This window comes from Diachasma alloeum, unplaced genomic scaffold (assembly GCF_001412515.2).
Source record: "Diachasma alloeum isolate Michigan unplaced genomic scaffold, Dall2.0 Dall_scaffold_00364, whole genome shotgun sequence".
NCBI lineage: Eukaryota > Metazoa > Arthropoda > Insecta > Hymenoptera > Braconidae > Diachasma > Diachasma alloeum.
Genome location: NW_021680503.1, coordinates 624,837 through 644,158, shown reverse-complemented (window position 1 = coordinate 644,158; position 19,322 = coordinate 624,837). Strand labels below are relative to the sequence as shown.

The following is a 19,322-nucleotide window of genomic DNA, read 5'->3' as shown; positions in this document are numbered from 1 at the left end:
CCACCCCCACAGACGCACTGATGACATAAAATGCATTACACAACTCGTGAGGTAAGTCGGTTTCGCCGCACTCGCGTGTAAAGTCCGACTTACCTCACTTGTTGTGTAAAATACCATTATTCATATTTCTTTCCTACTACCATTACGGTTTTATAGGCTCCTCATTCGTCTGCCTTGCCTCTCCCACCTCTCTCTTCTGATTTTTATCTGTGTTACCGTGAGCCGTCTTAGTCTTAACCTGTACCCCATTCGGGCTAGAACTGCACGGGAAACCATGGAAAACCCCAGTCGTACAGCCGGCTGATTGTGCCCTAATGTGCCCTTCTCTCACACTGACTAGAGAGGCACATGAGGCCACTACACTGTGCCTACCTTCCGGAATTTTTGGGCGAAGGTGTTGCGAAGGTGAGCGTGTGAATAGACACTGCCAACACCTAAGGCAGTGTCTATTCACACGCTCCACGGTAACTTTGACGGTGGATATACGGGACGTTTTCCCGTGGATTCAAGGTAATTTCTACCGTGGATATATGGGAGATCGTGGACCCTCAACTTTTACTTCTCAAAATAAATCTAGACAATAAACTAGACACATCGAATCAATTAATAAGTGATATGCAGATAGTAGACTAGTAAATAATTTTCTCAAAATATTAATTCGTTGAATACGAATATCAGTCTACATTAAAGCGAATAAAAAATTAAATAAATAGTTGACAAATAGTTGACTAAACGCAAATAAAAGATGAAATGAATAGTTTTTTACCTTTTTTTAATCATTATTTTACATCGCTTCGGCCCAGTTAGGGTATACTGCGATGATTATCATAGTAGATTATGTCGTGAGGATGATAGGTGGAGGATTGTGAGAAGTGTGAAGTTTGCACGAAGAGAAATTTTTAATAAAAATTATCCTACCGTTCTATAAAAGTGTATCATGAGTCATCGTTTCCTCATTTCTATCCAGAAATTTAGTCAAAATTAATATATCATGATTAAATTTTATTCTACGTTAGAGAAATTTGATCCTGTTAAAAATAAAAATTACCGTCCCAGTATAGTAAAAATTACTGTACCGGTAGGGTAAAATTTACCAACCGTTCTAGAATTTTCGTTGTTATGAACATAAAAATTAGTGGACTGGAAAGATAAAATTTGTTATGCGTCAGTACAAAATTTCTCTAACGTAGAATAAAATTTGATCATCATATATTAATTTTTACTAAATTTCAAGATAGAAATGAGCAAACGATGACTCATGATACACTTTTATAGAACGGTAGGATAATTTTTATAAAAAATTTCTCTCCGTGTGCAGCACGAGTCGAAGCTGATGCAATCAGCTTGAATTAGAATACAATAAATTCAGCTGTTTAATCTTTTAATAATCTGTTTAATCCCCTCATATGAGGCCCCATAACATCATTTTAATGTTGTGAAATACTCACATTCAGAGGAGGAAATAACAATTGTTGTCTAGTGCTAGGGAAAATAACTGCTACAAAAATATAAAAAATCGATTACAAAAGAAAATTCCTTTGATCAACAGCGAGAGCATGAATTTCCCAGTGCGTCACTCTCGTTTGGATACACGATCGCTTTAACAGGCATCCGGGTACACGTGTAAGAGGTGAAATTTATGGTGCAGCTTTTATTTTTCCGCGTTCTAGAGGCAAAAAGTTTCCCCATCAACGTGTAATCGCATACACTGTGTTACACAATTACGATCGTGCATCTCCATCAATATTCCCAATGAAATTATGAAAAAAGGGTGCGTGACAATAGAGTTGTGATGGAAAAATATGACACACGGGGAATTTAGCATTCCCGGAGGATGCTTTTGTCCAAAATGCAAGAATCAGAAAACCCCTCACTTGCTTTGTATGAAGAGCGACTTGGGGGAGAGTGCTTGTTTATATATCGGTGGAGAGTGCTATCAACGTTAGGAGGAATTCCAGCAACGTACCGTGAATGCCAGCACTCTTATGTCTGAGGATCTAAATATTTATAGGCCTTTTCACAGATGCTTTTCACCCCCTCGTTCTCACAACTTGAATAGCTGTCTCGACTGGCATGACAGGATTTTGGAGGTCACAAATGGCTGTGGACATTGTTTTCGGAGGTTTAAGGATCTTTGGCAATGCTGGATGGAGTTCATGATGGGTGATACAGGACATAAAAGATCTTGTTAACTGCACTGGGAAAATGGAGATTGAAATTTCGTGGATAGTTAGGGAGAAGAAAAATCATGAAGTTTCCGGGCTTCAAAAACAACTTGATTTTTTGATATTCTGAGAAACATGAGAATTCCTCAACTTTTTTAAGTTCTCAATCAAAACGTGAATATTCAGTAAGAAATTACGGAGAATTTTCTATTAATTGTCAGTTATAAAACGCATTCACCTGCATTTTCCTTATTTTTATTATTTTTTGTAGATTATTTTTTGTAGATTTTTTGTAATTTAATTGGAATTGACAGTTTCAATTGACTTTTTTTCATCAAAATGTGAATTTTCAATGAGGAATTTCCGTGAATTTTTAGTGGAATTGTCGCTTGGTAAAAATCTTGAATTTTCAATAAAAAAATGAATATTCAGTAACAAATCACAGGGAATTTTCCATTAATTGTAAATTATAAAATGCAATCACCTGCATTTTCCTTATTTTTATTAATTTTTGTTGACTAATTTAATTGGAATTTACAGTTCACATTGATTTTTTTCTCACAATGTGAATTTTCCATTAATTGTAAATTACAAAATGCGATCACCTGCATTTTCCTTACTTCGATTCATATTTGTAGAATAATTAAAGCGGAGTTTACAGTTTACGTTCATTTTTTTCCTAAAAAGGGGATTTTCAATGACGAATTCCTTTGAGAGTGCAGTGGAACTGTCTCGTGATGAAAAATTTTAATTTAATTCAATTCCGTAACAAATTACACTGAATTTTCCATTCATCGAAAATTAAAAAATATACCAGAATTTTCCTGATTTCTATTATTTTTTATGGATTAATGAACTAATAAATGAACTAAAATTTACACTTCTTATAATTTTCCTCACCAAATTGTGAATTTTCAATGACAAAAGTAATCCAAATTAATTGGAACGGTCACTGAATAAAAATTCCCAACAGTGCACCAGTATTTTCATCCAAAAAAATGTCAACAATGTTATTTCGAGCGAAAAGTCCCACAAAAAGGCATTTGCACCCTGAAAAATCATTATCCCCTCGTAATCTCCCGCATCAGAGAGCGGCAAAGCCATTTCTCTATCCACCTCAAACGCTGAGGAATCAAAGGGAGATGATCGATCAGCAATGGCCACTGGGTGCGTATGTAAATCCTCTCGGACGTGAACTCTGCGATCTGCCGCAGATGGGTCATGCCAGATAGGATGAAAGTTGAAAGCGCAGTAGCTCCGCAAGAATCCAACCAAATCAACATACATTTCAATCTCCACTGAATAGAAGATCGATTGGATCAATTTCACGGGGATAATAATGCCTCGACACCGGGCTTTTATTTTTCATCTCGAATACAAATATGTTGGGGTATGAATTTTTTACGATTTTTTAACGAATGAAATTGAGGATGAGAATCGGCCGAGTTCCGATATGTCATGGAGGCAGTAATAATTGTAATGATACTTGAATTTTTAACGGGGAGAGGATAAAATTTCAAGCGCGCAATTAAAACTTCTATCATCACGAACCCATCAACATGCTCGTTTACTTTTTACGCTTTTAATTTTCGCTGGATGGAGAATTTTTGGTTGATAATGGGATGTAAAATCGCTTTATTTGGAGTCGTTGAGATTTGTTTCATTGTTCAGAGAGCATTGAAAATTACAAATCGGGAGGATTTTTGAGGAGATTTGTGTTATGTGAAATGGAAAGCCTTTCATTTTCATCCGGGGATAAAAAATTATTCATCTATTGATTTCCCGTTTCTTGAAAATATTTATCAAGTGATAATTGACGAAAAATTCACAATTTTATGAAAACATGAATGAAAACTGGGAATTTCAGGTTAATTTTTCAAAGCACGAAACTTCAGGTGAATATTTACTCGAATCCCCAATTAGTGGAAAATTCACTGGTGTTTGCTACTGAATATTCATGTTTCAAGTGAAAAATCAAGTAAATTGGAGATTTCTGCTGCTGGAAAAATAGGGAATTTTCTCATTTTTCCCCTCAAAATCTCTGTAAAGTTTTGATTATTCCACACTGTTGAAAAAAGAGTGAAATTCCAAGGACAGTTGACTGGTAATTTCCGGGAGACTGACATTAAATTCGATTGAGGAGGAAAAATCGTAAAATTTCGGATTTCCCTAAAAATTCCATGAAATTCCCCATTTTTGAGGAGCAGAAAGACGAAAATTCTCCAACTCACTTGAATCTTCAATAAAGAAAACCTGAATAATCAGTATCAAATTAAGCTGAATTGAAAATTTGATTGAAATTCAAGAATATATAACATAGATTGAAGTAAAATTCAAAAGATTGTGAATTTTAAGCGACGAAATTCCTTGAAATTTCAGTGGAACTATCCTGTGATAAGAATTTCCAAAAAGTGTACCAGAGAATTCAGCCAAAAATTCTTAACAGTCCAGGAAATTCGATAAAAATAATCATCAACGTTATTAGAAAAAACTATCGTGAAATACTAAAAATTACGAAACACGATTTATTGAATATTAAATTAACTCACATAATTATTTATTTGGTTCCTTCCCAAATACTTCCTCAATACATTCTAACCTTAATAATAATAAAAAAAAAAAATGAAATGAAATGAAAAATGAAGTGAATGATTTAATTTGTGCATGAATAATTATTTTATTGTTTCGCGAAGGACAGCATGTAGTATTCCTCTTTCAATGTAATTTACACCTTAAAAACAACAGATTCACCGAATAAATAGCCCGGGGATAATACAGAATATGAACATAATGGTCGAAAAATGCTTTGTTTCATTTTATAAAAATGAAGCTCCGAGGTAAAATGTCCGTAACATTTCGCGTTTCGTCCAGATTTCAGCGCTCCTCTCCCCCAACTGGTAAACGAAACCACGAGGAAAGTCCTCAATATCAGCATCGATTTACCCAAGCGGTAAGTCGGAAAATTCGAGCAATAGAAATAAAAGAAGCAGCAAAAAAGGGGAAGGAAATGATTCCATTTAGTTTCGAACGGTCTTACCATCGCCGCTGGCTTCTCCCCGCTAATGCGAGCAGTTAACATTAGCACTATGGAGACCAGTATAATTGTTTTTTTTCCCTTCCCCCAATAAAGGCAAATTAGGGGCTAGGGTGAAAATACCACCGCTTACAGTTTTCCCCCTCCGATCGTTCTCACTTCCTCGCGTTTAACCCGTGAAAATTACTCTGAAAAAATTTCTATTCTGCTTTTCTACGCTGCGCCGGGAATTTCTTTCAGCGAAATTTTTACGTCTGGAATTTTGAAAATGCCATTCTTCCTTTGTGCGCTCTGAGGATGGGGAGAGGGGGCTGCAGACATGGACCCGCATCCATCCAATCAGCGCAACGCTCTCGTTGCATGGGGGTACGACACTCTACGAGTTTCGGAAACGCTAGAATTTTTGTGTCATCCTACCACTTTTTTTTTTATTCACCACTCCCACCAGCCTCGTATGGCTGCACACGAAACCTTTCATTCTGGCGACGGGAGCACATATATAACTTTTTCCCTCCCCCGGCCCGATATATCCGACGGGGTGATTTTCTGGCGCGTTTTCCAGGCAGTCGACAAGCGTCGACCCCACTGTGTCACACGTATTCCCCGAGGATTCTGCCAGACGCGGAGTACGTTTTCGTTTCAATTTGTCGCTCTTCACCAGGTGGGCATGGGGCGGTGGGTTCGGGGAATGTGAATAAACTTGTGGAGATTATTTAGGGAAGATCATTGCTATAATTCAGTGCCGAAGCGCTAAAACCTGGCTGGTTTTCAAGGAATATCTCGGAATCTAAGGCAGATTGCAAAATTTTTGTTATAACCTTTTTTGGAGAGCGAATTCAAAGCTACGAAAAAGGTAATGACAAAAATTTGGGTATCTCCCTTAGATTCGGAGATATGCCTCAAAAACTGAGCGGAAAATTGAGTCGACTAAACGGTTTTACTGCTTCGCTACTGAAGTGTTCTTTTGAGAATGTCAGGAGTTCGGAGAGTTTTTTTCTTGCAATTTTTCTGGATATTTTGGCATTATTTTGACAGCTGAGGGTTTTTATTATCGCTCTTTGATAATAAAATTTAAATATTCTTTATCATTTATTCATAATTATTACATGAATTTTTATTATCATTGCTTGATAACTCATGCATTAGGTAAACTATTCTTTTTCATCCACTAATTGTTTTCTGTATGGAAACAAATGTGATGTGGACTGCATTATTTGATAGCAATTATTTTTTTCTCATTAGTTTTTAACCTTCGAATCAAAGAAACCACTTTAAGAAATTATCATTCTTTGCATTTAAAATTCTTGAAGTTTAATTAGATTCTCTATTTTTAAAAGTTAGGAAATATATGAAAAATCGGAAGAATTGAGCGACTTTTCTCTATTTCTTTTCCTCGAATTTAATTGAGTAATTTGATAATTTTTAATTATTGAATCTATGAAAATCAAATGAATCAAATTTTGTTTCAATATTGAAATTACTATTTCAACTCGTGTAATATTACATTACCAAATAGATAGGTCTAAAAAAAAATTGGAGGAAAAAAAAATCGAAAACTTTTACCGTCTGCCTAGTTGATTCGTTTTCGTTTGACTTGGCCCTGAGTTCGTGAAATTGAGAATGCAAACGTTAGCGTCAACCAACGAGAGTGCGTCTCGTCAATTTACGAGTGGAGTACACTCCAGTGAGTTACCATACACTCCATATCTACGTGGAAAAATGAAAAAGAAATGTGAGGAAGATGAACGGAGATAGTTTCCTACGAGTCCAACCGGCTCGAATCGATCCATTTTTTTTTCAAATCACCAGTTCCACTCTTACAGATACCCTCGAACTATCAATCACGGTCAGTTGTTGACGTGTTTTTTTCGTTTCAGTGTGTCTGTTACAACATGAATTTTCATTCTGTTAGATGTATATATTTTTTCAAATTGGTTTTGGGATGTTGCTTTCTCAATAAAAACCATTTGCTGGAATAGTTTTGTAAAAATGGAAAAAATATATTCCAATGAATGACGAGGAGAAACGTCATCCCCAAACATTCATATGACATTTATCCTGAAGTTGATGGCAGTCATATGATTCAACTCATTACACCCATTCAAATTAATTATTCCCAGGCAATACCTCGAAGAATATGAGTTCTCTAGACTAGAAAGAGCTCAATGTTCTTGTTTTTTTCGTATCAACTATTCTGTTACGACATCAATTTTCATTTGTCAGATACATATTTTTTTCGAAATTGGTTTCGTGATACTGCTGTCTCAATAAAATATTTGCTGAACTAGTTTCGTTAAAATAAAAAAAATATCTCAGCGAATGAAAGTTATAAGAGGGAGGCATGAAGGGTAATATCGGTATTGATACTGATATTTTCACAAAGCGATAGAGTTTGTGCCCACGAGGAGGTATTTCATCCCCAAACATTCACATGACATTCATATGACATTTGACATTTGCCATTTTATCGTGAAGTTGATGGCATTCACACGATTCAACTCATTACAGCCATTTAAATTAATTATTCCCAGACATAAGCTCGTGCTTGAACTCCACACCTCAAAAAATGTGAATTGTCTAGACTTGAAAGAGCTCAATATTCTTGTTTTTTTCGTTTCAACTATTCAGTTACAATATCAATTTTGATTCTTTTTTTTTAATTTTTATTCTCTTAGATACATATATTTTTCGAAATTAGTTTCGTGATATTGCTGTCTCAATAAAAACATTCGCCGGACTAGTTTCGTTAAAATAAAAAAAATATCCCAGTGAACGAACGTGATAAGAGAGAGATATGGAGAGAAATATTATTATTGAGGTACGTCATCCTCAAACATGCATGACATTTACCCTGAAGTTGCTATCACTCACACGCTTCAACTCATTACACCCATTTAAATTCATTATTCCCGGGCATACGCTCAAGCTAGACATCAACTCCTCGAAGAGTACGAATTGTCTAGGCCAGAAAGAGACCCACGAAGACTTTGATCAAAGATATTCCCCCTCAAAGCAAGAACGACCAGAAATACAGATATTTTCCTTTCATAAATATTTGATGAGTCTCGTAACGAAGCATTACGAGGTTGATGACCTCCAAGAAAATTCCTCCGACATGACTAAACCACGAGCCAATTGGATAACACAAATAAGGTCCCTCGTGTGCCTTCAGGCTTGCACGGACCATCCCGCTGTTTCCGTATTCTCCTCCATTTTTTTCCCCATCTCCTCTCAGAAAAAAACTTTGCCCCCGCCATCCACCCGACAATATGTACCAATCAGTTATTTAGATTCGTCTCAAAGCTCTCTCTCTCCCCTGATTGTCCAACAGAGAAAATTTCCCCGTGAATATTTTTACCCCATTTTTATTTTCAACCGGCGAAATGAGAATAAATTAATGAATAAAACTTACACCATTCGTAGTGTTGCTTCGGGCTTGTCTGAGAAAAGGACAACAGGTCGATTGAAACGTGCATTGGGTCCGCAAACACGTGCGCCGCCCTCCAACTGCAACCAGCCCCCCTCGCACCTGCAACAGAGAAAAAAAAACAAGTGGGAAATTGCTCTTGCATTGCATATAATATAGTTATTTTTCGTAATAAATTAGCAATGTGCTTCCGAAAGGTTATTTTGCACATAATTTCTTTCAATCATGTATAATTCATTGTTTATTTCATTTTCTTAAATTGAATAAGATTTCTTTTCAACTAATTTTGTCAGATTTTCAACTTAGTTGAATGTTATCATCATCATTATTCTCATTATCCCTTTCTTCTATACAACCGATTGTCTTTTTTACGGTTCCATCTCTCCCCTCAGCCCTTCGATAAAATGTTAATGGAAAAATTTTATTTACACATACTTGAATGAATTTGAAACACCACATTTGAAGAAACCATCAGAAAGCTCACTATCAGGGAAATTCATGAAAAATTCGAAATTTTCAACAATCATCATAAAAATAAAATCAACCAATGTAGCTATCGTAATCATCTTTTAACTTCAACTTAATGGCATTAAAGCAAACATTTTAAGCTGTGATTGAATTCATCTGAAGCTTGATATTCAAAGATTTCCCCGGAATTCTGATTTTCAAAAAATTCAAAATTTTTGCAAATTTTGAAATAAAGCAAAATAACGATTATTGCTATCGCCTTCATCTTCGGACTCGATCAAAAAGACATCCAAACAGACTTTTTAAGCCATCATTCAATCAATTCAGAACATTTTTTTAGTTATAGTGGGACAACTGATTTTCGAGAAAATTCGAAAATTGAAAAAAACTAACCGATGAATTAAACTTTAATTAATGGCGATTAATTCAAGTTCAAGAAGGACTCAACAATATCAAAAAATGCAAAACTTAAATTTGAATGATTACAAAGCTTCCATTCGAAAGCAAAAAACAAAAAATTTAAATATAAATTGAAACACATCTAATTGACATATCTCCGTGTTTTATGGGAGTTCAGTGCCGGTGGTTTCCCCATTGTTATCAGTGTCCAGGCAACTTCTCACCGGACACGACTTGACTCGCCGTTCTCAATGTCCCCCCTATTGTCCTAGCCGGGGACGCAGACTAGAGGCTTTGAATTAATTGCGCGAGTTCGGTGGTCGAGCTCTGGGGGAGCTCTCGCACCCCCGGTGTTTCGCTTTCGAATCTAATTTGCGGTGACAATTCACCCGGTCGGTTTATTTCTGTACCCAGGTCTTAGTACTGTGAGAGGAAAACAAGGGGATTAGATGAATTTATTTTCGAAAAATTGAAGAACAGGTTTTTTATGAAATTTATCTGAAAAAAATTCTAATCCTTTGATGAACATTAATCGAAATTTTTTTATTTATACTAATTAAGAGGTCTTGATAAAGATTAATTGAGAGGTTTCAATCAAATTTTTTTTTAAACTTTTGATTGGAAAAGATAATTTATCTGAACCATTAGAAAAAAACGAAATTTTAAATTTACAGTTGATGATTTACAGTTTTAAATTGACATTTTCAATTGATTTTTCCCTAACAAAATGTTAAGTTTTAAATAACTAAATTCTTTTAAATTATAACATTATACACCTTTACTCAATCAGTGAAGCAGTATTGTGTCCTCTTTTCCCATTCTAAGAAGAAAAAACTCACAGATAATCCCCAACTTAATTCAATGAATTCCCTAAATTTCCGTGACTGTTATTCCAAATTTGTGAATGTTATCTCCATCAGCGTTAAATTATTCCCATTAATCACCCAAGCCTGAGCCTCCCTCAGCGATCCCCCGAAGTGCGCCCTAAAAACTCATCAGGAGCGAGATCATGGACATAATACCTTATCTTGATGGTTTGATGCCTCAATTATCCCCCGGTAACGCAACGTGAACTTGAGGTGAAATGACTCTTGGTCTTTGCCCCCTCGTGATGTACCGGCTCGGATAAATCCCCCCCCCCCTTTCCCCCTTCGCCACCCAAGATGAGCTGAAGATTGTGCGTTGAATGTAGATCGTAACGAGTAGTACAGCCATACCACTGATCCCCCATTAAAATTTGACTTGATAAAGTCCCCCCCATCGTATTATAAAATGATGAATATCTGGACATAGGATAAGTGGAAGAGCCTCGGTGTTGATTCCACAGATCATCAAATACCATCAAGTGTAATCTAGCTCCACGAGTTGTCACAGGGGAATGTGGCAATTACCGCAGCTGAGAGAATTCCATAGGAATTGGTGATATATAACTGTGAATTAGTATTCAATTCTACAGGAACCACCTTCCGTGTCCGTCGACCACCATCTCCTCAATCCATACGAACAACATCGCCGAGTAATTCAGTGAGAAATCCAGAAGCACCTAAGATCGTTCATAGCAATTTGCATCACCTCACAATCTATTCGGTTGAATGCCGATAATTGGTAAGATCACTCTCTCAAGTGGAAAATCGAATGGACCATTAAAATCGGAGGTAGAAGATGCTGCGAGATGTTCAATGCTTGGTGAAGGGTATTCCATTATGATGAGATCATATTCAAGGTTTAATTTATGCGAAAATTAGGGGCGAGCGGTGAGGGGAGGGGGAGGAGAATAATAAGAAAGCCCAGAGGATTTTCAGCGAGTAGGGGATGAGGTGTTATTGAGTTGGGTTAACGTAATCAGACATGAATTCAGATTTAGACGGGATTTTATGTCTGGACGTGAATTTATTTCTGGACAAGAATTCATGATCAGGCATGAATTCCTCTCCAGATAATACTTGTTCAATGCTTATTCAGACAGAAATTTATATCTACCTAGGTATTTATATATCTTGAATTATGAATATATGAATTTATGTCCCTATGGAAATTCATGTCTGATTATGAATTCTTGTCCAGACACAATTTCCATTCATCTAAGTGGGCATTTATCTCTAGACAAGAATTCATCATCAGACATAAATTCCTGCCCACACTGCAATTGTTTTTAGATATAAATTGTTGTTCAAGCATCAATTTATGCCGGAACATGAATTCTTGACCAGACAGGAATTCCTGTTCGAATATAAATGACTATTCAGACAGGAATTCATGTTTACATAGGCATTCATATCTCTTAATTATGAATATATGAATTTATGTCCCCATAAGAATTTATATCTAATCATGAAATCCTGTCCAGACATAAGTGCCTGCTCAGACATGATTTCATATCCAGACAAATTTCATTTATAAATTCCACACATGAATTCCTGTCCAGACATTTAACACATCTACCCGCTTGTGTTTTAGACATTTAATTTTCAAACACCAACTGATTCTTTAATTTCAATCCAGTCAATTTCTCGTTCTAGTGTATTGATTTTCCACAAGTTGGAATTGATGAATCAATAATGATGTTATCACCACGTAAAGAATATTATAGTGACTAGAGGGACCCGGAAGTACCATTCCGAGGATATTTGCTGAGGAAGGAGAAATGAGAAAAGCCAGTGACGGGTTGGACCTCAGGATGAGAACGGGCGAGAGGGTGCCGAGAGTGTTAAATAATCGAGTCGCTGAGGGAACTGGTGAACAACTATATCACCAAGTCGAATGGCTACGAAAAGGCTCGCTGCTAGTGGTTTCAGCGATAGTATATACCCGTTGATTTATGGCAGTTACTTCGTGCCAGAACATCCTCAACCTAGTTGACAGTTTAAATAAGAGTTGGATGGGGATGTCTTGTGTCTAACAGTCACGTTAATCCCGAAATCGCGGGGGAATTATTGGTTTCTATTCGGCAATTTTGGAGTGATGCCGTGAGTGATGTATTATAATGCCATTCTGTCCTACGGAAATTACTGCAACATTGAATAATCATTTTCACGGAAGATTCGGGCGAGTGGCATAACACATCAATTTTCAACCCTCAACCACAATATGTTAGTGGATGTTGAACGTGAATGGCGACACGATAGAAGTTTATCGCAGCACGTGCTTTGTATCGCCTCTGGATAATCCGATAATATATTGTCCCTTGATGGTTTTAGTGTTACGATACGAGGAATAATCTTCCGAGGTAATGCCATGAATTTTGGTTTCCTTGCACTTTGGGGAGAAAATTGTAGTGTCGAAGATTTTGAGGGGAAGTTTTCTGTTGATTTTTATGGAAATTTTCATCAAGAAAAATTGAAAATTCAGAATTTTAGGGATAGATCAATTGATACTGTCAATTTCAGAGGAATCGTTAAGGCAATATTGAAGAAAAATGAAGTTGCCATTAATTTTTTCATGAAATTTTGAATTTTTCAAGATGGAATTGAGACAAATTTCCGTAGAACTGTCAATTGATAAAAACAGTTCAACAAAAATTTTGAAATTTCAAAGATTTTCGTCATTGAAAACTCAGAATTTAATGAAAAAATCAAATGAAATGTAAATTTCAGGTCAATTATTTTATGAATATCAGTAAAAATGGGAAAAATCCAGGTAAATATAGCCTTAAATGTTCAATTAATTGGAAATTCTGCTCAATTTCAGGGTATTCTCATCTTCCAATAAAATAAAAAATTTTATAATTTATTTTCCCCTAAACAAAAAATTTAAAATTTCTTGAAAAAAGTGTCGCACCACTTTTTTTCTCATAAATTTACAAAATATTACAAATTTTTATTCTACAAAAAATTAATCTCTAATGAGAAAAGAATTATCTCAATATCAGGAAAAATATTTATCATTTTCATTCACAATAATTTGTCATTCCCATCGGCGCAATCCCCCCCGGAAATAACGAGCATAAACAATGAAGGGACACTGAGACCACTTGCTTAATTGAAAATCCAACTTTTCCCGAGAATTGTCGCTCAAAGATAACTCGATTGCCGCATGAACAATGAACCACCAGAGTACAAAATTTATATTCATAATTGTTTACATCGCCGAGAACAACAAAGTTCATTTGGAAAGTTTCGCCCAGACTCTCATTCAATTTTCAACTTAACACTCGTTGTGTGCATGTGTTGGTGAGTTGGAAGAATGGTTTTGATGGGTTCCACTTCAGGTTCCGTGGTACAGTGTTGGAGATATGAAGCAGTGGATGGCTGGCATGTCGCGAAGAAATTAATCGCAGAGAGTGGGATATTGCGGAGAGGCGATAACTGGTGAAAGCCCTTCTGGCATCGGTGGGGTCGAGAAAGGGTGGATGGGAGGGGAGGCAGAGGAGAGAAGTGCTTTCACTTGGTTCTCCATAGTACAATTTCGTCGGGTAAATAATGCAGCCCACAGCTGCGAGTCCGCGTACGGCAACGGCGATTTTACGAGCAGCCGGTGTGGGACGGACGAAACACAATGGGCTGGGAAGCTGGTCATTATTTATTAGGCCGAATATACGTACGGGGCATTATCCTCGTGATGAAATCCCAACTGCATTAGGGCTTTCTGCAGAATCGTCGGACTTATTTATTTTCATTATTTCAGCCTCCTAAAGTTAATTAGTGCGTGATGAGGCACATATGATGTTCCAGTTTAAGAAATGAAAAATCAAAAGAAATCAAATTCTTTCTATTCTCGCCAACACTTCGAACACACAAAGTGCTCTTCATCAGGGCATTCCTTTATTCCGCATTAAAGAATGTCGTCTGGAATTAATTAATCTCGTTTATGAGACACCATGTGGTGATTGAAAATAAGAGAGTTGAAAGCAATCCTCGTTTAAAGCTCAACATTTTGGAAATGTTTTTCAATAAAGCAGACATTCGAACATTTTGTGTAATTTAATGATTATCTAATTATTCAATTACTCTGAAACCAAACGAAACCGAATAATTTAATTAATTGACTACAGACATCCCAAAATTTTCATTCTAACCCGAAATAAATGATTTATAACCCAGAATGTAATAAACAAAGCTTCACCGAATGGGTAAAAAGCAGATGTTCATCTGGATATGTAACCATTTAGGGTTTAATTAATACAACTACAAGTGATGTTAATTAAACTCCAACATCAACGACTCTACTATTATGTAATGAGAGATATTAATTATTTAATGAACAAATTATTCCGTGTGATATTTCCCTTTGAACGGATAAAGGTAGATTTCAATGTAAATTGCATGGAAATTTACTTCGTGTTTGCAAATGCATTGAGGATCGAGGTGAAATATAGAATGATCTCTATAAGCTGTTATTCACTGACATGTGTTTCATATTTGACGACCACTTGATCCTGAATTTTTCAAATTGAACAGCACAATGTTGGAGTACAAAATGTTTTCCCCTCGAGTTTTACGCATTCTGAGAGCATAAAAATGTTGGGAAAGGTCTTTGTGAATTTAGAGGTATCTACCCGCGCATATATCTTTTTTTACGATTCATGCATGCGTGTTTGGGAGTGCAGGAGGCGTGGATATGCTCCATCTGATCATGTGGGGATGAAAAATAAATACATGCAGGTACCAGGGAGATATCATGATGATCGAACAAAAAAAGGACAGCTGTTTATTCATCACGAAGTGCTTTCAATTCGGCTGTTCAATATTTTTGCAACGGGATTTTTTGTAATGTTTTACTAATTTTGATTTTGCTTGAATTGAATGAAAAAATGCTTAATTGAAATAATTGATGATTGATTGATGAATGAATAATTGGGGAGATAGAAGTGAATGAGTGAATGACAGAAAATTCAATAGAAGTCTGGGTTTTTTGGCAACGGGGGAACGAGAATTCTTCATTCAATTTGAATTTTCAGTGGAACTGTCTTGATGAAAAATATTTAGGATGAATGGATGAACATAAATAACTAAATAAATAAATGAATAAATAAATAAATGCATGCATGAATAAATAAATAAATAGAATGAAGTCTTTTTTAGGAGAAATGTGAAATTCCAAAAAATTGACTGAAAAAAAACACTTACATTTCTCCAATATGTCGTCCAATAGAAACAAGATGATAAATCTGCAGTTAAAATCGCTGACCTGTATCTGGGATGCATATCCCGGATACAGGTCATAACATCGGATAGGGTTATTTCAATTCGACTGTTTAATGTTTTTGCAACGGCATTTTTTGTGATGTTTTACTAATTTTTATTTTGCTTGAATTGAATAAAAAAATGCTTAATTGAAATAACGATTGATGAATGAATAATTGGGGAGATGGAAGTGAATGAGTGAATGACAGAAAATTCAATAGAAGTCTGGGTTTTTTAGCAACGGGGGAACGAGAATTCTCCATTCAATTTGAGTTTTCAGTGGGACTGTCTTGATGAAAAATATTTAAGATAAATGAATGAACATCGATGAATAAATAAATAAACAAATGAATAAATGAATGAATAAATAAATAAATAGAATGAAATATTTTTTAGGAGAAGAGAAATGTGAAATTCTAAAAAATTGACTGAAAAAAAAACTTACGTTTTTCCATTATGTCGTCCAATAGAAACAAGACGATAAATCTGCAGTTCAACTCGCTGGCCTGTATCCGGGATGAATTTATACGTGCACTCAGTGGGTCCCTCTATCGATGGGGATTTTATCTGTCCAAAACCTCTATTCGACTTGCTGAGTAGTTCCTTACTATCCAGCGTTATGTTGCACACTGAAAACAACAGAGTCGTTGATTTGTAAATAAAATCGTCTAAAATACCAGTGAAATAAACTCGTGTGTCACATTTGTCTCGAAAAACTGTACGTATTACGTATATAAACTCGTGGAGGAGAGATTGGTGACTCTCGGAGGACAAACTTTGAGGGGAAAATGCTTTTCTGTTCTGGAGGCATAAGAGAGACGGGTTCTAGGATCTTCAGCCAAGTGCCAGAGCGGCGACGGGCAACTTTTGTATCTCAGTTTAGAATCACTATGGAGAAAGGAGCGCTCAAGACTGAGACAAAAGATAAGACGACGCTGGATACGATATCGCAATGAGTTTAGGGGGGGGGGAGGACTTTTGTTTTCATGTATTTCAGTGGCAGTTCTCTCTGAGGACAAAGCAGAGCTCTTGAGTGTTTTAGAGAGGTGCGATCTCATTGTTGGGGATGTCATTATCGAACTGTTGAATTAAATGTTAATTCGAGTTTGAAAACCTCAAGGTGATGCAATTAAAGGGATGATTGGCTCGAGGAGATGAGACAGTGGAAATCTCCGTGAGAGTCAGACAATTTCATGAATTAATATATTTCTGATATATTCTAATATTTCTGATGACATTCTGAAAAAATACAATTTTTTGTTTGAGATTTGAAAATAATTATAGTTGGTATTATGAAAACTTTTTAATTATGTGAAAATGTTTATAATTCAATTCATGATTCAATTTATTCGGTTGTTTGTGTTATGAAGCTAGATCTTGAGTGTTCTAGAGATGTATTTTCTCATAGTTGAGGAGGTCATAATTGAATTGGTGATTTAAATGTTAATTCGAGTTTGAAAACCTCAGGGTGAGTCTATTAAAGTGATAATTGCGTCGAGGAGATGAGACAGTGGAAATTTCCGTGAGAGTCAGACAATTTTATGAATTAATATATTTTTGATATTTTTTTATATTTCTGATGACATTCTGAAAAAATACAATTTTTTGTTTGAGATTTGAAAATAATTATAGTTGGTGTAATGAAAAGTTTTTAATTATGTGAAATTGTTCATAATTTAAGACTTCAGTGGCAGTTCTCTCTGAGGACAACGCAGAGCTCTTGAGTGATTTAGGGAGGTGCGATCTCATTGTTGGGGATGTCATTATCGAACTGTTGAATTAAATGTTAATTCGAGTTTGAAAACCTCAAGGTGATGCAATTAAAGGGATGATTGGCTCGAGGAGATGAGACAGTGGAAATCTCCGTGAGAGTCAGACAATTTCATGAATTAATATATTTCTGATATATTCTAATATTTCTGATGACATTCTGAAAAAATACAATTTTTTGTTTGAGATTTGAAAATAATTATAGTTGGTATTATGAAAACTTTTTAATTATGTGAAAATGTTTATAATTCAATTCATGATTCAATTTATTCGGTTGTTTGTGTTATGAAGCTAGATCTTGAGTGTTCTAGAGATGTATTTTCTCATAGTTGAGGAGGTCATAATTGAATTGGTGATTTAAATGTTAATTCGAGTTTGAAAACCTCAGGGTGAGTCTATTAAAGTGATAATTGCGTCGAGGAGATGAGACAGTGGAAATTTCCGTGAGAGTCAGACAATTTTATGAATTAATATATTTTTGATATTTTTTTATATTTCTGATGACATTCTGAAAAAATACAATTTTTTGTTTGAGATTTGAAAATAATTATAGTTGGTGTAATGAAAAGTTTTTAATTATGTGAAATTGTTCATAATTTAAGACTTCAGTGGCAGTTCTCTCTGAGGACAACGCAGAGCTCTTGAGTGATTTAGGGAGGTGCGATCTCATTGTTGGGGATGTCATTATCGAACTGTTGAATTAAATGTTAATTCGAGTTTGAAAACCTCAAGGTGATGCAATTAAAGGGATAATTGGGTCGAGGAGATGAGACAGTGGAAATCTCCGTGAGAGTCAGACAATTTCATGAATTAATAGATTTCTGATATATTCTAATATTTCTGATGACATTCTGAAAAAATACAATTTTTTGTTTGAGATTTTTAAATAATTATAGTTGGTATAATGAAAAGTTTTTAATTATGTGAAATTGTTCATAATTTAAGAATTCATGATTAAGGTCATTCGATTATTTGTGTTTTGGAGCGAGATCTTGAGTGTTCTAAAGATATGTTTTCTCATAGTTGAGGATGTCATAATTGAATTGTTGAATTAAATGTTAATTCGAGTCTTAAAACCTCAGGTTGAGTCTACTAATGTGATCATTTAGTTAAGAGGATGAGACAGTGGAAATTCCCGTGCGAGTCAGGCAATTTTATAAATAAATTCAAATTTATCAACAAAAAATACAACTTTTAGTGTGAGATTTGAAAATAATTATCACAATCAACAAGTTATTACAATAAAAACGTTTTAATTATATGAAAATGATCGTAATTCAATAATTTATAATCAAACAATCGAGCCTAAAACATTTTATAGAGATGTGATCTCCTTGTTAAGACTGATTACGACCCCTTAAAGATCCTAGTTTTACCAAAATTGTACGGAAACAAAAAACAACGTAGAACCACTTTAATATTCTCAAACGAATAAATCCCAAAAACAACAGGTACTCACTGTTTGTGCAGTACTTCTCCAAACCGCACTGGCCACAGCGCTTTGGCATGGCAGCCCCACAACTGCACCCCCCCGTTAATACACAACAAGCGCAATCCTTGCTCGATGAATTAAAGCTGCAGGTGCATCCGGTCTCGCTCTGGGTCCAGAAATCCACTTGACCTGCAACAAAAAAATCCCCAAAAAAATTAACAAAGCCGCCACCGTCGCGTGCAATAAAACGAGAGCAATTTATTCCGCCGTCACATTTGATTTCATCGAGTGTTTTCATTTCCCAGTGTCACAGCCGAAAAAACTAGAATCCCCCCGATTTTTCGCCGAAACCAGAAGGAACGGGGAACAGAGAGTTGAGCCAGTTGCCCATTCAAATTGTTCATCTTCCCACGAACTCGATTCGGCCCACCTTTTGTCGCCGAGATTTGCCGACGAAGTAGATTTCGTGTCGACGCCGGGGCCATTTTACCCCCCCCCCCCCCCC

General features: G+C 35.7%; 1 protein-coding gene across 1 annotated transcript in view; it reads right to left on the bottom strand.

The window, feature by feature from the left end:
• LOC107041372 overlaps positions 1–19,322 on the bottom strand; it is a 189,280-nt gene that overhangs the window by 77,476 nt on the left and 92,482 nt on the right. Inside the window, exons 3-5 of the mRNA XM_015261895.2 lie at positions 18,845–19,006; positions 16,061–16,244; positions 8,612–8,728 (exon numbers count right to left, since the gene is read on the bottom strand). Coding sequence (XP_015117381.1) covers positions 8,612–8,728; positions 16,061–16,244; positions 18,845–19,006 — 463 coding nt within the window. The remainder of the gene's footprint in view (positions 1–8,611; positions 8,729–16,060; positions 16,245–18,844; positions 19,007–19,322) is intronic.